Below are 25,930 nucleotides of genomic sequence, written 5' to 3'. Positions count from 1 at the left end.
ACATATATATAACCAAAATATAAGTTTATTTGTAAACAGTAATAATATTTATATACTTACATAATGTAGGATAGCCGAAATGTAAATGAATTTTACAAGATACTGGAAACTATACATTTTCTGGTTACTTTGTAAGCATGGTACAGGATATTCATAAGCATTTACACATTTCTTCACCTTTGCCAACACTAAATCTTAACCATCCAGGTGGATTAACATTCAAATACCTTACAAAGTTTAATGGATTGGATAAAGTTTTGTACACAGCCATATCATAAATATTTTCTCTCACCTATATAAAATACTGTATACAATTATTATTGCAACCACTGTACTGTAAACAAGTTTATAAGTCCTACACTACTCTCTTCCTGGAGCTGATATTCAAAGATAATCTGCAAAAAAAGTTCACTTTCTGATGATGTTAAAAGGATAACAAATATTGAAATACCTACCAATTTTATAGGATTTGCCCAAAATTTCTACAGAGCCACAGCATAAACATTTTATACTACTTTAGACAAATCTCATTGAAACCATTATAATGCCAACAAGCTGGTAAGTCCTACCCTGCTGTGTTTTTAAGACAGGAAAAGTTCTGGGAAGTATGTAGCAAAATATTATTTGATATTCACCGTGTCAAAAGTACTTAAAGTACAGCAGGGGTGGCCAACCTTTTGTTTCCTATGCACCAATTTTTTTCACTTCTAATTCAGATGCGCCACACAAACTTTAACAGCCTTTCAATCCTTTAAGTATGGTAATTTGGAGATATTTGACAGTTATACATTAAATAATTTGTTATATATATATATATATATATATATGTTAATGTGGAGTGTGGACACATGTAGAAGTTGTAAAAAGAATTCAACATGAATACAAGGTAAACTTTATTTACTTTATTGACACTTTGCATTTGCATTGATATATTTCATTAGTTATTTATGAAAGAATATCTAATAAAAATTTATCAACACAATTAGCAGTTTTAATGAAAAATAATTTTACATGGAGGAAAAATAAACATAACTAGGTTTAATGAGACTTTGACTTTGCTTCGCTTTCACCAAATCTGTAATATTAGGAGTTAAATTAGTAACTGACAGCAACAGACAGTTTTTCAGACTTGAATTGGATAGTTGCGACCTCAGTTTGTTCTTGATCATTTTCATGGATGAAAATGCTTGCTCGCGTCTGTATGTTGTTCCGAAGCAACAGGCATAACTTTGGGCAAATTTTCTCAGTTCTGGAAAATGTTCACATTGTAATGATCGCCAAAAATTAAGCATTCCAGATTCACTTGGGAGTGAGGGAAGTTCATTAAATTTACTCTTCAGTACTGAATTTGCTTTTAGATCAATAAGTTCCATCTGTATATTACTAGGCATCTTCAGAATGTTTTGTTCAGTAAGTGAAAATGGATTTATAAATGCAAGCATGCAATCTTCTTCTTTAGCAAAATCACTAAAACGACTATCAAAGACCTCTTGTAGTAGTATGATTTTTTCAATGTATTCTGTAAATTTGGTATTATCTTGAACACATTCACTTTGTTCCTTTAAATGTGGAAATTGGCTCAAATCCTTGTTTTCTAGCTGAGAGATGAACAGTTTTAACTTCATTTTGAATGCACTGATATCATTTACTAAAGTAGGAAACAATTTGTCCTTGCCCTGCAGTTTTGAATTTAGGTCATTGAGATGGCTGGTAATATCAACTAAAAAAGCTAAATCAAACATCCACCATTGAGATGGCTGGTAATATCAACTAAAAAAGCTAAATCAAACATCCACCATTGAGATGGCTGGTGATATCAACTAAAAAAGCTAAATCAAACATCCACTTTTCATTACACAAAAGGGCCCTTTCCTCAGGCAGCTCTTCTTTTTCTTCCAGAAAATCATGTACAATATTTTTCAGTTTCCAAAATCTTCTGAGAACTTGTCCTCCAGAAAGCCAACGCACTTCACAATGAAGGATAAGATCACCATATTCCATATCTAACACTTCACAATATTCTCTGAATTCTCTCCTATTTAATCTTTTAGCTCTAATTTTATTCACACATTTTGCAACTGGTATCATAACATGCTGCAAATTCAAATTTTTACACACAGAGACTCTTGGTGTATTATGCAATGATATTTTAGAAGAGGACAACCTAAAAACTTTTCGAGCAAGGCTACAGTTCCAGCAACTCTACCAATCATTGATGGTACAGACACTTAAGAGTTTACTAAAGTTTAAATGCTGATTTTCTGAACATGACTTTACTTTCTCAAATATGTCTGACCCTCTAGTTTTTCCATGGAGTGATTCAAGGCCAATAAGTTCTTCAAATATGTTAAAATTATCATCAATTCCTCTTATAAAAATACTTAACTGGGCTACATCACATATGTCAGCAGATTCGTCCAAAGCTAATGAAAAGAAAGAGCATGCATGGACACGTTCCTTCAGTTGCTCAAATACATCACGAGAAAGTTCCTCAATGCGTCTTGTAATTGTCTGCTTTGAAAGAGTGATTTCGTTTACCTTTCTTTCAATACTTTTATCACCAAGACATTTTGCAAATTTTTGGAGGCAGGGCTTAACAATATATTCACCGTCAGAGAAAGGCATATGCTTTTTAGCCAACACAAAGGCGATTTCGTAGGATGCTTCGAGCATTGCCAAACTTTCACAACTTCTCTTTACAAAGAGATTTCGCCTCTTTTTCATATTCTCTTTTTTCTTGACCACATATTCTTTATGTAACTCAGAGCCAGGCATTAACTTTTGTTTTTCTTTTACTTCAACTTGGTGTTTCTTATAGTGTCTGCTAAGATCATGTCTTCTGTTATCCGAGAGGGTGCTTTCACAAACAATACACATTGGTTTTCCTGAAGGACTCGCAATAAATAAGAACTCATTTTCCCACAGTTCATTAAACTGACGTTTGTTATCGCTTTCTGCTTTTCTTTTGCTCATGTTCTTTTTCACTGTAATGGGACTAAAAAAAATCAAAAAAAAAATTATTATTATTATTATTATTGTTGTTATTATTATTATTAATATTATTATTATTATTACTAGTACATCCCACAGGATCATTGATCCTGTTTAATCCATGAGAGTATTGAAATTTTTTTTAGATTTCATTTATATATTCATAATCAGCTTGAAAAACTGCAACAGATGATGTATAAAACTTTAGTTTTCAAACATTTGAACTTATACAAAATGTTTGAAAAAACTAAACATATTAAATTAAAAAAACATTATTTATTACTTTTTATCTAGAAAATTTATATAAAAATGATTATAAGCAGTCTTTTTTGTGATACTATTCTCTAACAATGATTATAGGAAATCTTTCATGTCCTTTCAGCCTTCTATTACACCAAGTCATAATAACTAAAAAAATTAAAAAATTAAAAAACTGAAAAACAAATTTTTGATTTAATTTATATATTCGTAATCAGAGTGAAATTCTGCAAAAAAACTGCATCAAATGATGTATAAAACATTGAGATTTTCAGATATTTGAACTTTTACAAAATATTGTATAAAAATTTCAATATTAATACAAAAATTACTATTTAATTTTAAAAGAATGAACTCAATTCAATTTAAAAAAAGAATAAATACTTGCTTATTATGAATATGTTTTCATTTATGTATACGTGCGTATGTGTAAGGAGAAAAACTTTTACTCACGTCAATGCGAAAAATGAAATACTTCTACTGAGCTGCACTTTTTGTTACAATATTTAACATCCGGTTTGTAATGTACAGTTAATCTGACCCTTAAATTTATGTTTGTTTCAATGTATCTATATCTTCTTGTGTATTCACGTATGTGTTTTAGGTTGCTGTTTCTGTATCTAAGTTTCTCTTTCTCTTCTTTCTATTATGTCTTGATATAAAGATATATACTGAATTACATAATAAATCATTGCACCAAACGTCTTCATACACAAACACAAATGACAAACACACACACATCAACTTCAAACTCCTAATAAATGGACTCACACTCATATACCCGCAAACGTACATTCTTATCTCTGAGGTATAGTGCGCCACTTGTAATCGTGCAATGCGCCATAGGTTGGCCACCCCTGAAGTACAGAAACACCTAAAGAGAAATGATCAGTCATTGCTTTATATTTGGCAGGTTTCTATTTCAGCTGCTAACATACAAAATAGGTGAAAAATGATTAGAATAAATTCTCAAGAGATAAACTTTGAAACTTTGTTGTCCATACTGAAAAAAAAGGTACAATTCATTTTGTTTTGTTTAATTTCTAAGTCAGCTCCTATCAATAAAAATATTACAGAAACTAAATGTGAAAGGTGAAAAGCATAAACTCTGACCATAAGTGTTTTAAAATAGTTTGTTTGAATGTTTGGCAAAGCTACACATGGGTTATCTGCAATAGCAGTCCCTAATTTAACAGTGTTAGACTAGAAGAAAGGCAGCTAGTCATCACCACCCACTGCCAACTCTTGGGAAATTCTTTTACCAATTAATAGTGAGATTGACCATCACATTATAATGCCCCCATGACTGAAAGGGCAAGCATGTTTGGTGTAACAGGAATTCGAACCCGTAACCCTCACATTACGAGTTGAGTGCCTTAACCACCTGGCCATGCTGGACCTTTAAATCTTTCCTATCAATACTAAAAATTATATACATTTTATTTTGCACTTTTTAAACTTCATTTTTGTTATACTTTGGTTACTTACTGACAGCCTGGAGAATCCAGTATAATGTTATAGTAGAAGGTTAAGAAACTGAAAAAACAAATGTTTGATATTTAATTACAACGTTTTTTTTTTATCTTCACTATTTCTTATTGTAAAAGTGACTACAATGTAAAAACAGAAATTTAATATGTAAGATATTGAAAAAATATTCTTGATATTTTTAGTCAGATACAGTTAAAAGCTCAATTAAAGATGTATACTATATGAGGTTTAAGCTATTTAAAATAAATATTTGTGGTTTTCTGTTACAATGTGCAGCTATTCTAGAACAAAAAAAAGAGTAACTTAGATTTATTTCCTACTTTTTATAATGGTTACGAGGTTGGTCAAATTGACCAACACCATATAGAGTTAAGGTTGAAAAAATAACAGCTGAAATATAATGTTGTATCAAAAAAAACATCTGATGATCAACAATTGTCATACAGAGATTACATAAAATAAACTTCACAATTTCCATATAAAGAAAAGTATTTTTAATCTTAAAATCTTTTGATAGTTGACATTATGAAAGAAAAAATTCATGAGCAAATCCTAATTTAAAAATCTTAATACTTAATTTGAAAGTGTGAAGTTTTGTGCATGAGAGCCTTGTAATGTTTATTAATAAACTCCAACATTTCTAACAATGTGTGTACATTACCAAAAGTTATAGGTTAATTACTCTCATTGATATATATTGGTGGTAATAAGATGGATGGATTCCACTCAGCTCATATAGTTATGGTATTAAATGACATGTCTGTTATTAAGCACAAAGATACACAAGGGGTTATCTGTTCTCTATCCACCATGGATATCGAAACCTGGTTCCTAGCAGTATAAGTCCACAGACATACCACTGTGCCATTAGGAAGTACATGAAGATATTACTATGTACACAGACTCAATATTCAGGTTCATCTAAATATAAATACTGATTACTTACTCGAAACAATAAAAACAGATGGCCAGATATATGGTTTTCCCATAAAAACTTTAAACCATTGAATAGGGTCCACCAAAATGCCATACCTGTAAAAAACCAAGGAAAAAAAATTTACATTTATTCAATCAAAGCTGCTTCTGAAGAAAAAAAATCAGGAAAAAACTAATTCAATAAATCAATAAATACTGATAGCAACATTAGACATTAAACTATTGCTCAATATAACTGCTTACTTTACTAATTAATTTCCATCAACAGTTTCAAATTATATCAGATTTTTATAACAGTATTATAATGTTATAAACCTGAATGCTTAAAATAAATTTTATTTTTTTATAATTTCACCATTTTGTTCAAGTTCTGTTGATGAAATATAAACTTTTATTTTCCATTTTATTTTTATTTTGGAGTCATTGTACTTGACTCCACTTTCTAGGTACATGCTTACTGTCAGCTTGTTAACTAAGAAAAGCATTAATTTTCAGTGGGGAGGAAGGGTGAGAAGTGAGGGAGAAGATAAGTACCTAACAGAAATATATTTTCAGTACATGAGAATAACAACTTCTGATACAGTAAACTGCCTTCACTGAAATGTATAGCCACAATCCCACATGGAATAAGCAGAGGGACCAGTGGAAGGATAAAATTAAGTACTCTACAACATCCACATGGAACACACATGGTAGACCACACTACTTCTGTACTAGTGATAAACTGTACCCAGTGTGAAAATAGATGTCACATACATGGGGAGGAAGTGGGAGGAGCACAACCTAAAGGTAAGAGAAAAAAACAGGTGGGTTCAATTTTGACCCACAATTTACTGGCATCTGTATTTCAGTAACAATAATGTAGAAGAATGATCTACAGACAGGAATGTGGGAAAACTAACATGGATGTGCTCTTAGATGTAGTGAGTCTAGGGCATAATGGACAATACATGGCCAGTCAACTCCAGTCCAGAACCAAGCAACATCATGATTAGCATTTCCAACCTGTGGTAGAAGAAGAAGGAGGGTCCATGGAATTATATACATCAAACTGTCCCACTAAATGAGGCATATTTGTCGAAATCCACAACCACTTATACATCCAGAAACCTGATATCCAATGAAGTTGCAAAGCAATGTGCCAATGTGGCAGTTCACATCAAAACAAATCCAATGTAATTGGAACTCCTCAATGGAACAGCAGCCTCAGACAAGGGAATATTAGCTAAAGGAGAAGAGCCAGAAGGAGAACCTTCACTGCTAGTAACATAATCCTCTGAATAGCACTGTTGGGAAATTGGAGCAGATGTGTGCATAGCATAAGCATCCAGGACACACCATAAGGATGGGGAAAATATGAGGAAAAATTATAAAATTGGAATAAGGATGATTGATCCAACTCTAATCAACAGCCACCCATTGGGAGCCAACATCTTGGTGATGGCAGGAAGAGGGGTCCCAACTGAAGGGATGAGCTGCAATGTTACAGATCTCCTTCAAAGCAACATCATCTTCTGGATCCCACAGCATGGAAGTGCATTGCTTCTGTAAAATATATACAACCTCATTTACCAGATAGAGCTGAACAGAAGCTGGATGCAACATCAACCTCTCTGACACAAAGAGGTGGAACACACGATTGGAGAATTCATGCCATCTATACCAGCAGAACACCACCACTCTACCTTCTACTAAGTAGAAGTGATCAAATTCAGGAGGATATCTCCATTTTCTACCACCCTAGAGGTATGGAACTGGAATGTGATAAAGACTTTTATACTCCACTAAAAGAAAAAGGGGAGAGGGGATAAAATATGGCACATACTCTGGAGAAATGCCAACACAGGAGGCAGAGCAATGGGTGATCAAAAAAACCCTGCACAGAAAAGCAGACTGTCCCTAACTTATTCAGTTGAATAGGCAGCAATCTCTTTGTGCTTTTTCCATCTAAGTTCATGGATTAGTACAGTTCAGAAAGGGCATACTAATGAAGCAAATATATAATGAGGAAAAACCTATAAGCAACTTGTGCAACATTTCATCTCAACAGTGTGCAATACTAGCCACATGTATGCTGCTTTTTATTATTTAATATTGGATGTACAATACATTTAAGATACAGAATACATACCTGGACAAGTAACATTCATCACTGAACAGAATCCAATTCCTAAATAAGCAAAGACACCTGGAAGAGAATTTGGAAAGAAAAAGACAGAAAGAAATAGCCCAAATGTAGTACTTGATGATCCACAATCATAAGGGTAGAAAAGATAGGTTACAGACAGATAAAAAGTGCCATGGAATGAAAAGATAGAAATATGAATCACTAAAGGAGGCCATGCAGGCAATGGAAAAATAAAAAAGCACATATTAGACACAGAAGCCTATCTGGAGGAGACTCAGAATAAAGGTGAAAAATGGACACAAGAAGAAGCAGTGAGAAAAAAGGATGACCATCATGAGCCAAAGCAGTTTTGAGCAGAAAAAACTGATCTGGAAGAATCACACAATAAAGAAATCAACAAAACTGGAAAGTTGTAAATGGAACCAGATGGCTCCGTTATGACTAAGAAAGTCCTCTTCTAGGGTTTCAGAATGATGAATCATAGATCACAAAAGAGATAACTTGGTGCTGGAGTAAAGTAACAAAATCATCTATATGAGGACTATCTAATTGACTGTATAACCACCTGAAAAACAGAGGGTCAAGAAACTGTTCCATGGGATAAACCTTGTCTGGTCCTGAAAAATGATCTGCCACTAGGTGAAAAGCACTAGGAATGCAACACACCAGGAGATTTATCCATAGCATATGGGCCTAATAAACAAGATCCAATGTTCAGCCACAAAGAAGACAGGAATAGATGCTTTGATAGTGATTGAAATATGCCACAACAGGGGAATTGTTGACATGAAGCATGATATGTTAGTACAGTACCACTGGAAGAAAACAAGCCAAAGCACATCATAACATCCAAGACATTGTTATGTTAAGACATAACAGTCTGAGACCATTGCCCAAACGCCTCTTGCTGATGGTCCAACACTTTGCAACTTAAGAGAGAAGCATCTTTATTAAATGCAAATCCAGATGAAGTGGAGGAAGCAGTACTCCCTTTGTTGTGCTGTCCTTGTTCAACCACCAATGCAGATAGTTTGAAGAGAATAAAGACTTCCATAAAAGCCCAAGTCCTCAAAAGTAATAGAATATTTGGCAGTTAACTTTATAACAAATGTTACTGTTACACAAATCATTTAAAAAAATATATAATAGGAAACTAATACTGGCTAATACATTTTCATGAACATAAAAAAGTAAAATTAAAAGTAATATTTATTAACAAAAATAGAAACACTTCAATAATTCAATAAACAAAAGCACATTTGCTACTTTTGAAGATATTTAGTGAATTAATGATTACCAAATAAATATAAACAACTGCTTGACAGTAGCTAGTGTCATTTTATGTCGCCTTAAAAAAAACCTATTTTAGCTTTTCTCTATTTCATTAGATGTAACAATGTAACCTGTAGTATTTATGTTTCTAACTTCTTATAAAATTTTATTCAAACAATTCATCCCTATTGTATGTAAATCCTCATATTAGTCTTAATGAAAAAAATTCATTCTTTATTGTATCTATAGCTTTATATTATATTTTTCAAACAGTACACTTAATGTTGTATGTACAGCCTCAAGTACTGATAAATATTAACTATAAAAACACAATACAAATACTAACACTTTTTTCTTAGTATATGCTCTATGTAAAAAGCTAAAAGAGTATAACAACATTAAGATCTGACAAATAAAAGCCCAATTTACAACAGCAATTGTTCCAAGAAACATTTTACTGAATAAATAATACTACTAAAAAATAATGCATTATCTAATTACCAGACAATGTGGAGTAAATTGTATACCTTGTGGGAAACGTTCTAAAATTATACTTAAAACATGTGCACATAGAAATAACTTACTTGATAATATTTTCCAAAGCAACCCTTGCATTAGACAATACCTAAATGTAAGAAATAAAACAAAAGGTTAGTCACAAATTGTAACTGAGTATTTATTACTTATGGCAACCACTGGCTCTACCAAGTATGTGGAATATATAACAGATAATTTGTATATATGTGGAACTTACAGTAACCTGATGTCTTACTTCTGGTCGCCTATACATTAATGTGGTAGATTACCTGCATAAACATGTAACTTACAGTAACCTGATGTCTTACTTATGGTTTCCATTACATTAATGTTGTAGATTACCTGTTTAGACATGTAACTTACAGTAACCTGATGTGTTACTTTTGACTGCCTATACATTAATGTGGTATATTACCTGTTTATATGTGTAACTTACAGTTGCCTAATATCTTACTTCTGGTAGCCTATATATTAATATGGTAGATTACCAGTTTATACATGTAATGCACAGTAACCTAATGTCTTACTTCTGGCTGCCTGTATATAAATGTGGTAGATTATTTGTTTATATATATATTAGTTACAGTAAGTTTTCTGTAAATTTATTGCCTTACCTTGGTTAATTTATAAACATGATTTACATTTTAAAAACTATAAAACCAATATTTTAGTCTTCCTATATGTATATATGTAGTACAAAAAAACATTTTTCTACAGGTTTATAAGCATTACACATCTTCTCACTACATTTCTATCACTAAACTTCTAAAGTATAGATCTTGATATGTTTTGTAAGTAATCATCTTTCTATATTTCATCTTATATACCTTCCATTAAATCTTATACATTTTAAGGCCTGAATTAATTTTTGAGTCAGATTTACTTTGCATGAATAACACATGTCAATACACTTTCCTTATTGTGTGATTACTTCTTTTAGTACAATGATGTTTTTATGAACATTTTATGTCAGAGAAAACACATTACTTCCTACTCCATAGGTTCTCAAAGCAAATTAAAAGTTAATTAAAATAATATCTGATAGAAAGATGTTGAAAGACTATATATACTACAGTACTACTTGTACTTCCACAGGGTCCCAAAGAGTGTTGTGTTTCAAGAGTAACAACTATTTTTCTTTTTATCATTTGAAGTTCATATGTTCTGTTGTGTGAACTGCAGAAAGCTACAAGAATGTATTCATTAATTACCTTATTACCATTAAAATAGAACAAGCTGTATTCATTTTTCCATGCCATTGAAACAAATTCTCAGTATTATTTGAAGACTATGAATGGTTGATTTTTGTTTGAAAATTATGGAGGTATGTCCCTTATCTGGAGCAATAATAATAAATAGTCCTGCAGAAGACCTCATTTCAGCAGCAAGAAATGAGCACAGACAGATGAACTTGATATTTTCTGAAATGAGAAAGATCATAAAGGGAACAGATGGCAAAAGATTATTTATGTGAGTTCTGAAAACTAAATAGAGGTTTTAGCATAAAGATAGAATCAGGTGAGGATGGCCACTCTTTAGGAAGGCCTTGAAGAAATCTAAAATATCCAGAAAAAGAGAATGATCCAGGAAATAGATAGGCTGCTATCAAAAAGCCAAGTGAGAAAAGAAGTGAAATGAGAAACAGTCAGCAAACTTGGAGGAAGGAAGTGGAAGACTGACCAGCACTGATCAATTGCAAAAGTTGACTTAGAAGAGAGAACAAGAAAATGGGATATCCTACATGAAAATCCTGCCTGTATAAATGAAAACTAGACACAAGCAACTCGTGTGCTAAAATGAAAGCAAGGAATATCACAATGCATAATAGGGCAGAAACTATATCTGAGTGAACTAAATTGGATTCAGTGAGAAAGGTAGGCATAAAAAAGTTGGATTAATTCTAATTCAGAGCATCAACCACTAGAGCAGCAAAGTCTTTGAATAATGATTAAAAGGAAAGTCATGATGATAAAAAGAAAAGGACTTCCAGGGTATAGGCAAGGCTGCTGAAATAAAAGAATATGTAAGGACAACTCTATTGGAAATATCCACTGTAGGCAATACACCCTATCTGTCATTAACTTCAAAATATCTATGATACGGCAGGCTGATGACTGACTCTTGATATCAGGGATCCAAGAGAGGAACACTACAGCTAGAAAGTAGAGGTCCCAAAAGCAGGTAAGTAATGGAACAAACAATAGTTGAGTTATATGAAAGCATCATGAAAAGATATCTGTTCAGACAGACATGAAGATGATAGTGGAAACCTTTGAAATATAAAACATTGATCTGGAGAGACTACTTCTATGAAGACCAGACATCAGTGAAGAAGTGTCTAGAACTGCACTCCAGTCATATATATATATATATATATATATATAAAGATGTCTATGAATAGATGCAAGCCCAAGAAAGGCAGAAAAATACTGATGCCCAGGCCATATTAAACTGATAAAGCCACAACCACAGGGAGAGAAATTAGAATAATAAGTAGATTTCTGGCCATATTCCACAAATCTGCCAGAATCTACTGAAATGAATGGAAATCTGCATATTGTAAAAGAATAAGGAGCTTTAAAGAGGTTAGAGCCATCCAGGTAGAAAGAGAAAAAGAGATGAAAGCTTTTGAAATCTAAATCTCTATGGCTCAGTAACATAAAGAAGAAGGTTGAGCATAAACAACATGGACATTTAGATAGACTCAAGATAAATTATATACCAAGTTAGAATCAGTAATGACTTTGACAGCCTCACCAGCTAACTCAAATGAGCAGACTCTTGAAACAACTGCATCCTTGGTGTGAAAGCCCTCAGGTCCTTGATGAAAACATAAGGACTTGGTGCTGAAAGACTGAGAAATTCCACAAGAGAGAAACTGTGCACCTTAAAGGTCTTCTGCAAACAGAATACCCAGGTGTGAATAATGTAAAAAATGAATTAATCTTTTTTTTCATGCTTCTTTCTTTTTAAAAAATTAACTCCACAAAGATGACACTTCTAATTATAAACTTTAACTAAAATTATTTTTTTTCATTTTGAAATTTAGGGGCAGTGGAAAAGATTTATGGTTTGAGAAAATATCAAACATAAGATAATAACATATGTAAAGAGTGTAGTGCCACGGAAAATAGTGAATTTATGTTTTACATAAAGTGTTAAAGTGAAATAATACTTTAGGAGGTTGTGTCACCCTATTCCTGGTGGAAGAATATAGTGTTGCCTGAAACAAATATTAGCACAGTATATATTATTACATACACGAGCGAAAATTCTTTTGATTGTCTGGTGCATAAGCAAACGCTTTCCATTAACAATCATTAGAGAGGCAAGAACCATAGTTTGGAACTAATCACAACTATGTACCTGCATACAAACTATTCAGCTCCATATTTATAACATTAGCATACCAACAAAATTCATAAATTATGATTCAAAGTACATAAAACAAGTTTGAGAGCTTGCTGAAATGCTTTTGTTTTATAGTAAAAAGAAAACACATTTGAAATACAAAACTAAAATAAGACAATATTTCCCACAAAATGCAGTCTGAAAAATTGAATTTTAATGTTATAAACTTACAAGAAGAACAATACACAAATTAAGTAGTCCACGATAGTTTGTATATCCACTGGATGAACTCAACAGTGAGTCTTGAGGTCTGTGTATCCTATAGAACAAAACAAGGGAAACATTATAACATTTTTATGTGTACACACTTGAAAATGAAATATAAGTACATATGTTAAAAAACTTACATAGAGGAGAAAGTCCAACATATGTATTATTGCATAAGAATTTTCTAGTAAAGATATAACTGTTTATTAAAGTATTATTGTTAAAACCATACAGCTTGCAAAATATTGATTTACACTGTATGTATACAATGTTCATAAATAAACACAAAAATATGATTACACTGAAAGAAACTGTATACCATTCAGCAAAAACTTCTATATGCATGTAATGTAGTAGCTATTACAAGTGTTTACATTCACCAGTAATTAACAGAACTTTACTTCAGTGCTTTGGTAATAGTGATGAGCTTATGATAATCTAAGTACCAACATAAATCGTTTACTTATCACCAACTACTGGTTAGTGGTAGAATACCCCTCTTATTACTAATAGTTTGACCAAACAGCATTAAAGTTACGAAAAATTCAAACTACTAATTTCAATAAGCTTAAAATATAACAGAAATAAACCACAAAATCCTGCAACTTCAGAACATATTTATCAAAAGGTGTACAATTACAGTAGATGTCTAATATTTATTACAGTGTTCCCATTACAATGTACAAATAAATACTGATTACAGTACACCCTATTACTGTGTATGTGTGAATATTTTTACATGATTCTCATTACGGTGTACAAATGAATGTTTATTACAAGATAGCCATTTACATGGTATGTTTGAATATTTATTACATGATTCCCATTACAATGTACAAATAAATACTTATTACAGTACACCCTATTACTGCATATGTATTATGAGATGCCTCATTATAGTGTATGTTTGAATATTTATCATGGGATACTTCTAATACAGTGTATGTTTGAATGCATATCATGAGGTACATCATTACAGTGTATGTCTAAATATTTTTTACAGGATGCTTAAATTATATTGAGTACCTGTGATTATAGTAATGGTTGGCTGGTTTGGTGTTTTATGGAGCAAAGCAACTAGGCTATCTGCACCAAACATCTGGTAAAAAGTTAAAATTAAAGTAAAATTATTAAAATTAATAAAAGGAAATTAAGGTAAAACAAAACAAAATTAAATTTTTGAATTAAAAACATAAATAGCATAAAACCAATTTTTTTCATCTAGTCTACAGTAGTAAGACAAAAACTACTGTAATACAAGTTGTAAAAGACTTTCTGTAGCATAACTGTAATTATTATAACTCACCAGGAAGACTAACAGGTAAGTTCAAAAACTACCATCAGTCACCTGAAGTTGGCCTTTCTAGTCCTGGTTCTGAGTTATTTGATGTTTTGGCCATTTTCAGAAAGTAAAGTAATAAAAGTTTTAAAAGACTTGTAGCAAAAGTTTAATAATAACTCACCAGGATGACTAACAGGTAGTTCAAACAGCAGCGTCAGTTGCCTGAAGTTGGTTTTCGAGTTATGGCCATTTTCTAATTTCAAATCAAATTAGATGTACTTTGATTCTTAAAAGGAAATCACATGAAAAAAGGTCTAATGTATAAATTAAAAAACTTAAATAGCATTAAAAAGATAAATGGCCTTTAGAAAACTAAAAATATTTCGAAGGTGGACAGTGTCACCATCCCCAAAACACTGTCTAACGTTGCTGATAAACCTTGGGACAGAAAACGTTTAAAATGGTGCCATCATCGAAAGTCATAAGGACAGCAAGACAGTAAAATGTGGCTTATTGTGACCTGAGTGTTACACAGACAACACATTTGTGCATCAGTCCCAGATAAAAAAAAATGATGAGTTAAAAAAAACTGTGACCAACTCATAGTCTAGTTAAAACAACTTCCTCTTTCTGATCCTCACGATAGCAAGATGACCAAAGTCCAATAGAGGGTTTTATTTGGAAAAGCTTGTTTTCAAGTTGCTCACTCCAAGTCGACTGCCAACTGGCACGGAGCCCAGCCTTGAATACAGGACCATAGTCTATGTATGGAACAGGCACAGCAGTGATAGTGTCAGAGAACATAGATTTAGCTGCAGCGTCTACAAGTTCATTCCCATGAATAACAATGTGGTCCAGTATACAGAAAAACTAGATAGAAGTAGATGTTAATGAGAAATGGGCCAGTCAGTTTTGAATATCGGCGAAAACAGGGTGTGAACTAACATGAAGAGATTCCAGGGCCAGTAGAGAACTAAGTAAATCAGTATAAATAAAGCAATTTGAGTACTGGTTAACTTCTACATGATCCAAGGAAAGAGAAATGGCATACAGTACAGCATTGAACACAGAAGTTGAAGTGGGGATTCTGCACGCAGCCACCGAACCATAACAAATCTTCTATTCCTATTTACACAGATGATTCAAAAGATGTTCAACAAATAACAGACAGTATTTCCAATGGGAAGTGTCTGCTTTTCTCAGATGACTTAAAAATACGTCACATTTGGAGACTGTAAGAAGCCATGGTGGGATGGGCTGACCAGTGGATACAGCAATGCTATCCAAGGACAGTGTGTTTTTGTGTTTTTTCTTGTAGCAAAGCCACATTGGGCTATCTGCTGAGCCCACTGAGGGGAATCAAACCCCTTATTTTAGCATTGTAATTCCGGAGACATCCTGCTGTTCTAGCCGGGGGCATCCAAGGACAGACCCAATTCATCCAACTACACCTGGATACGAAGACCAAAAGGAGCAATGGCAGATCCTCTGTTCTGACAAAGTATGGTCCACTGGGGAAGGAAAACACAACCCCAACTAGGATGTTTTGGTAAGGAACAAAGTTTCAAAGCATATACCAAAGACAGTTGCAGATGGCAGAGGTGAAAAGAAAGTTCATAAGACTCTGTGTATAAGCTATGAACTGGAGAAGGCAGAAAGCCCCAGTGCAGAGCCAAAGTCCTTGATGATGAATGGAGTCCAGCATCTTTAAGGCTGAGGTCCTGGCAGAGCCATAGACCAGTGATCCATAGTAGAGTTTCGAATGAATAAGAGCATGATATATCTGTAGCATAGAACACTGATCTGCTCCTCAATGGTGGAAGAGAGGACATGGAGGATGTTCAATGCTCTTGTTCATTTAACCCATAGCTGCTTGATGTATGGTGTAAAGGCCAGCTTATGGTCAAAGATAAGCCACAAGAACTTTGTCCCAGGGGCCAGAGTGAATATCCCGTTGGCAGCAAAAATGCATGCAAATGGTTTTAGAGGGAGAAAAGTTAAAGCTGTTTGCTGTGGTCCACTTCAGTAAATGATCGAGATGTGAAAGTTGTCAACAAAGAGCCCATTTGCAACAGTAAGAGGGAGTTGTTCAGTGATGGCATTTTTCTTTATACTGAAAAGTATGACACTCAAAACACAGCTCTGAGGTACTTCAAGTTACTGTACAAAAGAACAGAAATTTGTCAAACCCACACAAAGTTGAAATTACCTGTACATTAAAACATTTTTAATAAAAATGGGCAAATGGTCACATAACCCATACAGGGTGGTAGGAAGCAATCAGTGTTTTGATGTCATCCAGTTTAGAATGTAAACCTCAACAGTTCCACTGTATCAAGGTGGCCATTTTTATTTATGTGAAGGCAAATTGGGTGGAAAACCCTTCTGTTTATGACCATGTCTTTTTTCTTTACTGTCTATCAACCTTCATGGATCCTGCCCTGTGTCAACTTGGCAGGTCTTTGCTGTTGGAAGAGGATTCCAGTGACTGAGGACATAAACAAATGATCGTTTTGTATCTTGGAGTGGGAGAAGAAGATGTACCCAAGGAAATGCCCATACCCAGAATAAAAAGAAGTAGATGTTGAGGTTTGCTGGAAGGTATGTTAGGGACAGAGATGAGTGTTGAAGTTGATTCATCAACGTTTTTAACCATGGAGTTCAAAAGACTTTTCATTTGATTTCAGAACTGTAGTAGTGGAACAAAGTGCAGTAATATATGTCCAAGATGAAGTGGTGGACAGCAACTTTTGAGCCTCAGGGTAAGTGACATTTTGAATCATTTTCAAATGCTGCACTTCTTTTTCTTCCAAACATTTAGGGCAAGAACAAAAGTAGGGCAGGTGAGAGCCATTGCAATTGAAGCAAGGATGGGCCGTTTCACACTCATAGGCATCGTGGTCCTTGCCACCGCAACAAACACACGTTAAGGAACTACGACATAACGTTTTTGAGTGACCAAACTGCTGACACTGGAAACATCTGAAAGGGTTTGGAATGTATGGCCATACCTTGCAATTAAGATAACCTGCCTTGGTGGTGGCAGGTGGACGTGGTGATGCAAATGTCAGAATGAGGACATTGATCGCCATCATAATTTCATCTTTGCGAGTGGAGATATGTCTCACTGCAGAAACTCTTTCAGTAGAGAAACTAGAGTGAATCTCTGACTCAAGGATGTTCTTCAAATCCCTCTCAACAATAACTCCTCGTGATTAATTCAACGTAGCATGAAGCGTAACCTCAATAGATATATCTCTAATTACCTTTGAATGCAAGAGGAGTTCACTGTGTTAAGATGTAGATGTTTCCACCCATATGTTACCAGAGTGAAGCTTCTTTATGGACTTTGGAGACCAGCAAGTCCTTCTTGTCCGTTCTAAATGAAAAAGGGAGATATCTGCCCCAAAGATTTGACTGAAAGAGAATGTACTGTAAAAAAATGAGGTACAGGTGTTACAGATGTTGAAGATTGCTGCTCAGAATCTTCAAGACATGGTTGTTTACCTATGAACTGTTTTTTCACTATTTTGTTTAATTTTTCATTTGGAGGATCCATAATAAAAAAAAGAATATTACATTGCCCACTGACCCCACCCATCATGGAGCCCTACAAGGTGATGCACTACAATGCCAAACAAGAACACTGCAGCAATGCCAGGGTTTCGTGCGCACTATACCCAAACACCAGTATCAGATACAATGTCCACAACACCTGTTGAGAACATCCAACACTGGTATTTGGTTGACCATAATCCAAGCGGACCAGCAGACCAAAGAGGGGCCACCCCAAGGCCGCCCGTCTACATCAAGGCCAAAGTGGTGCATTAGGGTTGGACCCCTCAACCATCAGGATCCTCTCCTCCCCTTCACGGGTCACCACACACAGCAAGTTCTTGGGTGAATGTTTAGATCTGAGAGGTAAACTGAAAGAACAGAACCTTTCTCTGGGAGGTCCCCTCACCAGGTACAGGAATCCACACTGAGGGGTACAGTAATAGATAACAAATGTGTTGTCAACAAACAAAACTGGGTTTCTTGTTGGTACAGAAGTCTTGGTTGAAACTTATCCAGGAAAATACCTGCTAACACTAGAAAGAGAGACAGTAGTGACTTCATGGTAAAGACATACAGGGAAGTTGAAATTGGCAGCCACAGTAAGTGCAGAAAAAGTCTTGATGAACTAATCTACAATAGTAGCACATGTGGAAAGGAAACTTTTTCTAAACAATTCTGCCTTTTGTCTTCAGGTTAGCTTGCATCTATTTTTGCAGGAATTTATATTATATCTAGGACAAAGATTAGAAGTTCTTGCAATATGTTTGATGGAATGAATGATGATTTGACCAATGACAGTTACAAATAGTTGAGTTCCAAGCCCAAGTTTCAGTTTAAGGTTTCACTAGGTTGATCTAGAAAGATTCTTTGATTTTTCATGCTTTCTAAAATTTACTTGAAATTTTATGACATGTTCTGAAAGACCATAATTCTGGGAGAATTTAGATTCTTTTATTCTTGCCTTCAATGAATATTCTAATTTATCCAGTGTAGGTCTGTTTACATAAGGTAAAAATGATGTTTTGGGATTTATCATCAGATGTTCTTTATTTAGTTTTGACAAGAATAGACCTCAGAGTTCTGTAAAATTTCCAGTGGATATTAATGTTGAGCTTTTTTTGATAAATACTTTTATCTCCTCTCTCTGATTTGAACAAGCTATCTTTGAAAATATGGCATTTAGCAGAAGATGGACTGCAAGATTAAAAGTGTATGTACCTATATTAGCACAAGTTTTCACTCTGTCTGGTGATTAAAATTTCAAGGAATGCCAAGCTGTTGTTATTGTTCTCTATTTTCATGGTGAAGTGGATTGTGCTGTCTGTGGAGTTAAAGTGTTGTAACAAATCTAGTACATTTCCATGATTATAGTAATGGATAATAAATGTGTCGTCAACAAAATTGGGTTTCTTGTTGGTACAGAAGTCTTGGTTGAAACGTTTCCAGTAAAATGTCTGCTAACACGAGAAAGAGAGACAGTGGTGACTTCATGGTAAAGACATACAAGGGGGTGGACAAAAATGTAACCTTGCCTTGAAAATATCATTCATTTCTTGTTGCTTTTATTAAATAACAGAAAAATATGTAAAACTATATCTTTCTGAAATGCACTCAATGAGATCTGTCACATATTATCTCAAATCCTAATTTTAACACTGGCTTTTGTAAATACCTGAATATTTCATGATTTTAGTTACATATTCTCATAAAAGATGTTGTGCATCTGCTGATATTAAACTGATTGAAAATTCCAGTATCCACTAAGGTTATCATGCACTGTCTAGAGATGCAGCATTCCTAGGACAGCAGATGACCAATGTTTTCACTCTGTTATCTACCACAAACTACCAACTTGTGGCTTCAACCTTATACTGCTGGCTGAATTCCTGACCTCTCTGTGAGCGAGTACCATGAACATTTTCTAACACGACTTTTAAATAGAGCTACAAGCCTTATAAACTTCCTATTTGTCAACTGCACTCATCAGAGAACTCCTGTGAGAAATCCAAATGCAATGTGGGTAACAATCATATAATAAAAGTTGAAGCAATAGTCAATGCATTTTTCAGTATAAGCTTTCTCAATTGTTGATGATGCATTATGCTACTGTCATGGATGAAATGAAAAATGGCAATTTGGTTTCAACAGTGAATAGATCCTGAAGAACTACATCCAGATATGTGAAAAACCTAATTACACTGCAATGCAAGTACATATGCAGTGCATAACTCAAATTTATTTAATGTTCTATTTTGTGTTGTATTTAATTCACGATGTGTTTTTGGTTCAACTTTAATTTCTCCTATGCTCATTTTAGTTAAATATTATTCTGTATTTTCAATTTTCTTTTGTATTAAGTTCAGACTGGCCATCATTGTTTTTGTCATTACATGTTTAATTTCTGCTTATTTTATGATCTTGTGTTATAAATATATAGAGATAGATATTTTCAGTTTACTTAAATTTTCATTTGTTTTTTATATGTAATTTTGGTTTATATTATTGTATTCTCACCTTTAGTTTGCAAAAGTTTATTTTAATCTGTTCATTTAGGTCATATTTTTATTATGGCATATAGTTTTTGACAACCTGTTGGAATCTTCACTCTCTTTGAGAAATAATTTATGGTAACTTACAATCTTTTAGTTAAATTTATGTTTGGCTTTTAAACTTCAAATTGAAAGTTCAGGTTTAGAAGGATCTTGAGATAAGAAAAAATAGAAAGTTCTAATTTTATCCTTCCATAACAAAATATCTTTATTAATGCAAACTCAGTTTATTTCTTCTAAATTTCCATGCAGGTGCACTGAATGTAATTATCTTCTCTGTAAACATACACACAAAGGTTGTGAACATGCACTAACAATCTACTTTAGTGAAAAGTTATTTATTATAACAGCTATTTCTAAAAGATTGTACCTTCTTGAACAGCAATTATGCTTATTTAAAGAGATAATACAAATATTTGGACAAGTTATAGTACAAGTTAGAGGCTCTCTCTATAATGTTGATGTGAACAATATAAATAAAGATGGGATACTGCACTAGGATCTATATCTGACATAAAAGTTGGGTATCTACATTATTCTCTCATCTCATGTTTTGCTCTGATAATAATTTTGTGTGATTTAATCACACAAAACACTTTACTCAAATAGTAGGAGTCATACAATAAATTCAGAGCTGGTCAACCATGAAATATTTCACCATAATACTTGCATGAATAAAGATTTTGTTTATTTGTAAAATTGTGTATCTGTACTTTTTTTTTTAATTCTTTTTTAATTATTATTCTTATAACATTTTCACAACTTACATTTAACAGATATTTGATTTATTTCTACCAGACACAACTGTACCTTAACACAAGAAACCTAACTATTCATTCACTCACACATTTGGCAATATGGTCAGTACAGTTTGCTCATTTGTAGTGGCTACCATCCTTAAATTGACCAGTAGAGTAAATACTTCTAAATTTACACATAACTGTTTCACAAATGATAAAATGCCATTCATATTTAAAACTATTTTTCCGTGCAAGTAGTGAATGTCAGTTCTACAGACATTAAGCATGTGATGTGAAGAAACCTAAAATATATGTTTTAAGGATTCCTACAAAACATGAGACTGAAAAAAGAAAGTGGGGGAAAAATAAAGTCTAAGCAGTAAGGTGCTTTTTATTTTTATCATAACTAGCTCTAAGAAATGTTAACTTTACTTGTACACAACTCAAATGATGTGAAATAAAACTGCATTTAGAAATCCTTTCGAAGAACTTACATTTAATTACTATATTTCAACATCATTTAGAAAAGCAAAATCAATGTGTACCACAAACATTAGTACCATACGTTCAGAGAAACACAGAGCAGCAGCTTACTATAAATGAGATTTACATAAATATTTGTTTGAAATAATATAAAATAAAATCCAAATTAAGACACACCTAGATCACTAATTTTGCAAAACACAAAAATTAAAATTTTCTTAACTTGAAAACATATTTCTCATATATACTCACCTCTTAACACAAAAATGCTATTCCTCACACATTTGCCTATAAGATTTGAATGCCTCTAGCCTTAAGCTAACTCCCATCTATATTCCCAGGTGAAATGATGACATTATAATTCAACAATAGCCACTGGGCCAACACAACCTTAAATCTGCCTCTGTCGGCAGATAATTTTTGTGGGCCCTACATCCCATGTAATTTTACATAGAATAAAATTACCAATGGGCCCCATTAAGACTATGACCCATATGGCTTAATCCCCTTTAACTCCTACCCAAATTTGCAACTGAATAGCCATCCACCAGTAAGAGGGAAACACAACCTCCATGCATATCAACTACCACTATGCACATGCATTCATGATAACTTCACTCTTAAATGAGGCAAAAAAAGATGCATCAGAAATACAAATGGGAATATATGTGGAAGTGAGTATCTATCAGAAATGCATTTTAAAATGAGGGAAATGTTAGCTTCTGAGATAATATCTCACTATTTCACACAGATTGCTGGAATCCCATAGTGAAGTGGTGAAGTCAATGCAAATTTGAAACCTAGATGAACTTTCTTCAGAAAGCACCCAAAGAGAAAATACATGGAGTGTGCCACTCAATGACAGAGGCTCCATAAAGGCACACTCCTGGAAAGCTGCATCTTGTTTCAACCATCTTCAGATGGTTGAAGAGGGAGGTGAAAAACAAAGCCTGCAATAAGATCAGGATCAACCAAGCACCAGCACACAAGGAGTTGAAAAGCAAATACATACAGTGTGGTTATGACAACAACAGACTGTACTGTGTGTGCTCACTTGGACTCTGAAAAACATACAACACTGATAGTTTCACTACTGTCCTACTTCTTCTCTTATTGTGTTAAGCCCAACCAATGAGAATTTCCCTCACTTCACCACTCCAGTGGCTGGTAAGTGGTAAGGGTATTCCATGCTATACTTAAGACAAAAGGAGAGAATTTGCATTATGGAGGTTCAAAGCAGTGCCTATATTTCCATCAGACCACTAGTAAAAACTAGTTTTCTAGAAACAGTGCAGTGGGTAAACTCAAAATTCTATTTTAAAAAGCAGGCAAGCAAGACCCCCCTCCAAAAAAAAAGAAAAAAAAAAGGGGGGCAGCCACTTCCCTTGTGCTTAATTTTCCTATAATAGTCTATGGAATTTACTACATTTCTACATTATGAGAACACTCCATCTCACAGTGGGCATTGGTAGAATCAGGGGGAATGGTTTGAATGCTTTCTGTTACCCCTTGTCCATGATTATATATGTTGGGAAATAAGCATACCCTAGAAGGCAACATCAGTCACTTGGTGAGATCCTGCACAATGGAAGAGAGAAAAAAAGAATAAGAATCCATACATAGTTAGTTATCTCAACAATGGTAGATGTTTAAAGAATGTCAACAAGAAGAAATTGCACAGGAGATGAAACAGACAGATGGTTAAGATAACAAGTAACAAACATGTGGAGAGCCATCCACCTATCTGCCTGGAAAAATCTTGTATAAAGGACTGGCAAAAATGGAAAGCAGGAGGATAATAGAGATGATGAATCTGATAAAAAAAAAAAGTAAAATATATTTAAAATATTCATATCTAGGGAAGAATATACCAACCAGTAAGGGTAAGTCCCTCAAAAAAGTCTCAGGATGAAAACAGATAATGTTGGGAACCATAAAAGGGAGAAGTCTGACAAGTAACACCAAACAGCATGAACAGAGCACAGGCGTTAGTCTGGGTCTGAATGATCAGAGAGGTAAGAGACTGAAGGAGATAGGAGAGAAAGTATGGTTACCTTCCAAGTCTTAAAAAGGAAAGACTGATACAGGTATATTTATGCCAGATTTTACATTTAGCATTGTATAATAATATTTTCAACAAAACTGTAATTATTTACAATATAAATGGTAATGTTATGAAGTATTTATAGCATGAAGTATTAAGTTACGAAGGCTGAAAATGTATCCTCAAAAGTAATTTTATTTGTTTGAATTTTCCTACAAAGCTATAGGATGGCTATCTACCTTAGTCATCCCTAATTTAACAGTGAAATACCAGAGAGAAGGCAGCTAGTCATTACTATTTACCACCAATTCTTGAGCTACTCTTCTCCAATGAATAATGTGACTAATAGTCACATTATAACACACACAGTCAAAAGAGCAAGCATACCTGGTGGAAGAAGGATCTGAATCCATGGCCGAGAGATTGCAAGCTGAACACCCTAACCACCTGGCTCTCAATATTCCAAGTTTCAATATACAAACAAAGCTTCAAGAATGCATCTACTTCATATATTGAGGTATTACTCCATTTATTAAACATTTAAATTGGTTAGATAAAATTACCTTAAAATATTGAGTTGAAAAAGAATTTATCTTCCTGTGTTCACAATCATGAAACCTCAGGCCTTGTTTTCTGTATTCAACCTAGAACTTCCATCATTTCATATCTGCTATCAGTATACGTGACTGATGTAAACGTAATGTCAATGGGCATGAATGTAATATAAAAACTGTACATAGTGTGCTAATTCTGAGATTTTTTTTCCCAGTCTTAGTCACAATTTATTTACTTTATATATGGTTTATAATTTATATTGATAGTCAGTCATGCACTCACTATCAGTGTCACAGAATGATAACAATCAATATCACTAAACCCTCCCTTGTGTTAATCCAAGCCTAAATTATACTGTTTGTGATACTTTCAGAAACTTAAGAAAGTACGTGTACGTCAACTACTTGCGAGCATAATCACTCAGGAGGTGAAATTCTCAAAAAGATGTACTCAGCTAGGTGACGTTCCACTTTAAAAATTAAGTTTTGATACTCAGTACTGGTGCGTACCGGTACATTTTAACACTTGAAAATACTCCATAAACAGTACCAACACATCTGAATACACTTAACCAGCAACAACACTTACACAGCCGTAATACCAGTACTAATCTAACTCTACATACGTATTAAAGTATTTAAAATTCAATTTAAAGGATATAGGTTACAAATAAATACGCACGGATTATCTGGCTGTTCTGCCCGTTCCTTCTTCTCCAACTCTGTTATATCTTGCGCTCGAGTAACACTCACGGTTCGCCGTAAGCGAACATTGCTTTTCACATCACCATTATTAGAGACCGCCATTACCCACACACAGGTAAAGCTGCGCCGTCTAGAAGTGAAGAAATGCACTGTTTTTATTGTATAAACGTCTTCCACAAGCTGGGAAAGTATCGTTACAATTAATTATACTTGTTATATGATTCTAGTATTGGGCCTATTACATTGTTAACACTTCATTCTTTACCTACTCCTTTAGGGATTTTCAAGAATTAGAAGAGTGTTTGCTTATTTATTTATTTGTTTGTTTGAATTTCGCGTAAATCTACACGAGGGCTATCTGCGCTAGCCGTCCCTAATTTAGTAGTGTAAGACTAGGGAGAAGGCAGCTAGTCATCACCATCCAACGCCAACTCTTGGGCTACTATTTTACCAACGAATAGTGGAATTGCCGTCACATTGTAACACCCCCACAGCTGAAAAGGCGAGCATGTTTGGTGTGACGGGGATTCGAACCCGCGATCCTTAATCACTTTGCCATGCCGGACCAGTCATGAAATATAACCTTGGCTAAACCTAAAGACAACAACACATGCTTGAATTGAGACTGAAAAGTTTATTCGAGTTATTGAACCAGTGGAAACACAACTAAAATAACACTTAGAAGAAAGAGGAAAGTGAATTATGTGTGTGTGTTTTTCTAGCGAAGCCACATCAGGCTATCTGCTGAGTCCACCGAGGGGAATCGAACCTCTGATTTTAGCGT

At 33.9% G+C, this 25,930-nt stretch overlaps 2 protein-coding genes across 5 annotated transcripts in view; both read right to left on the bottom strand.

Annotated features, from left to right (window-relative positions):
- Positions 1 to 25,286, bottom strand: part of LOC143225510 (diacylglycerol O-acyltransferase 1-like) — a 73,529-nt gene extending 48,243 nt beyond the window's left edge. For all 4 annotated transcript variants that reach the window (XM_076455098.1, XM_076455090.1, XM_076455105.1 and 1 more), the window contains exons 1-4: positions 25,124 to 25,286; positions 13,196 to 13,283; positions 9,661 to 9,701; positions 5,687 to 5,772 (exon numbers count right to left, since the gene is read on the bottom strand). In XM_076455098.1, coding sequence (XP_076311213.1) covers positions 5,687 to 5,772; positions 9,661 to 9,701; positions 13,196 to 13,283; positions 25,124 to 25,248 — 340 coding nt within the window. In that variant the 5' untranslated portion in view covers positions 25,249 to 25,286. The remainder of the gene's footprint in view (positions 1 to 5,686; positions 5,773 to 9,660; positions 9,702 to 13,195; positions 13,284 to 25,123) is intronic.
- LOC143225530 (SCAN domain-containing protein 3-like) lies at positions 888 to 4,753 on the bottom strand. The gene is made up of 3 exons (XM_076455160.1): positions 4,738 to 4,753; positions 4,043 to 4,123; positions 888 to 2,995 (listed from the first exon to the last, which is right to left on the bottom strand). Exon 3 carries the CDS (start codon positions 2,971 to 2,973, stop codon positions 2,203 to 2,205), a length of 771 nt encoding a protein of 256 aa, XP_076311275.1. The 5' UTR covers positions 2,974 to 2,995; positions 4,043 to 4,123; positions 4,738 to 4,753; the 3' UTR covers positions 888 to 2,202.
- Positions 25,287 to 25,930: the final 644 nt, after the last annotated feature.

Source organism: Tachypleus tridentatus, chromosome 1 (genome assembly GCF_004210375.1).
Source record: "Tachypleus tridentatus isolate NWPU-2018 chromosome 1, ASM421037v1, whole genome shotgun sequence".
Lineage (NCBI taxonomy): Eukaryota > Metazoa > Arthropoda > Merostomata > Xiphosura > Limulidae > Tachypleus > Tachypleus tridentatus.
The sequence above is the reverse complement of the archived record's forward strand: the minus strand, read 5'-3'. Positions and strand labels throughout refer to the sequence as shown.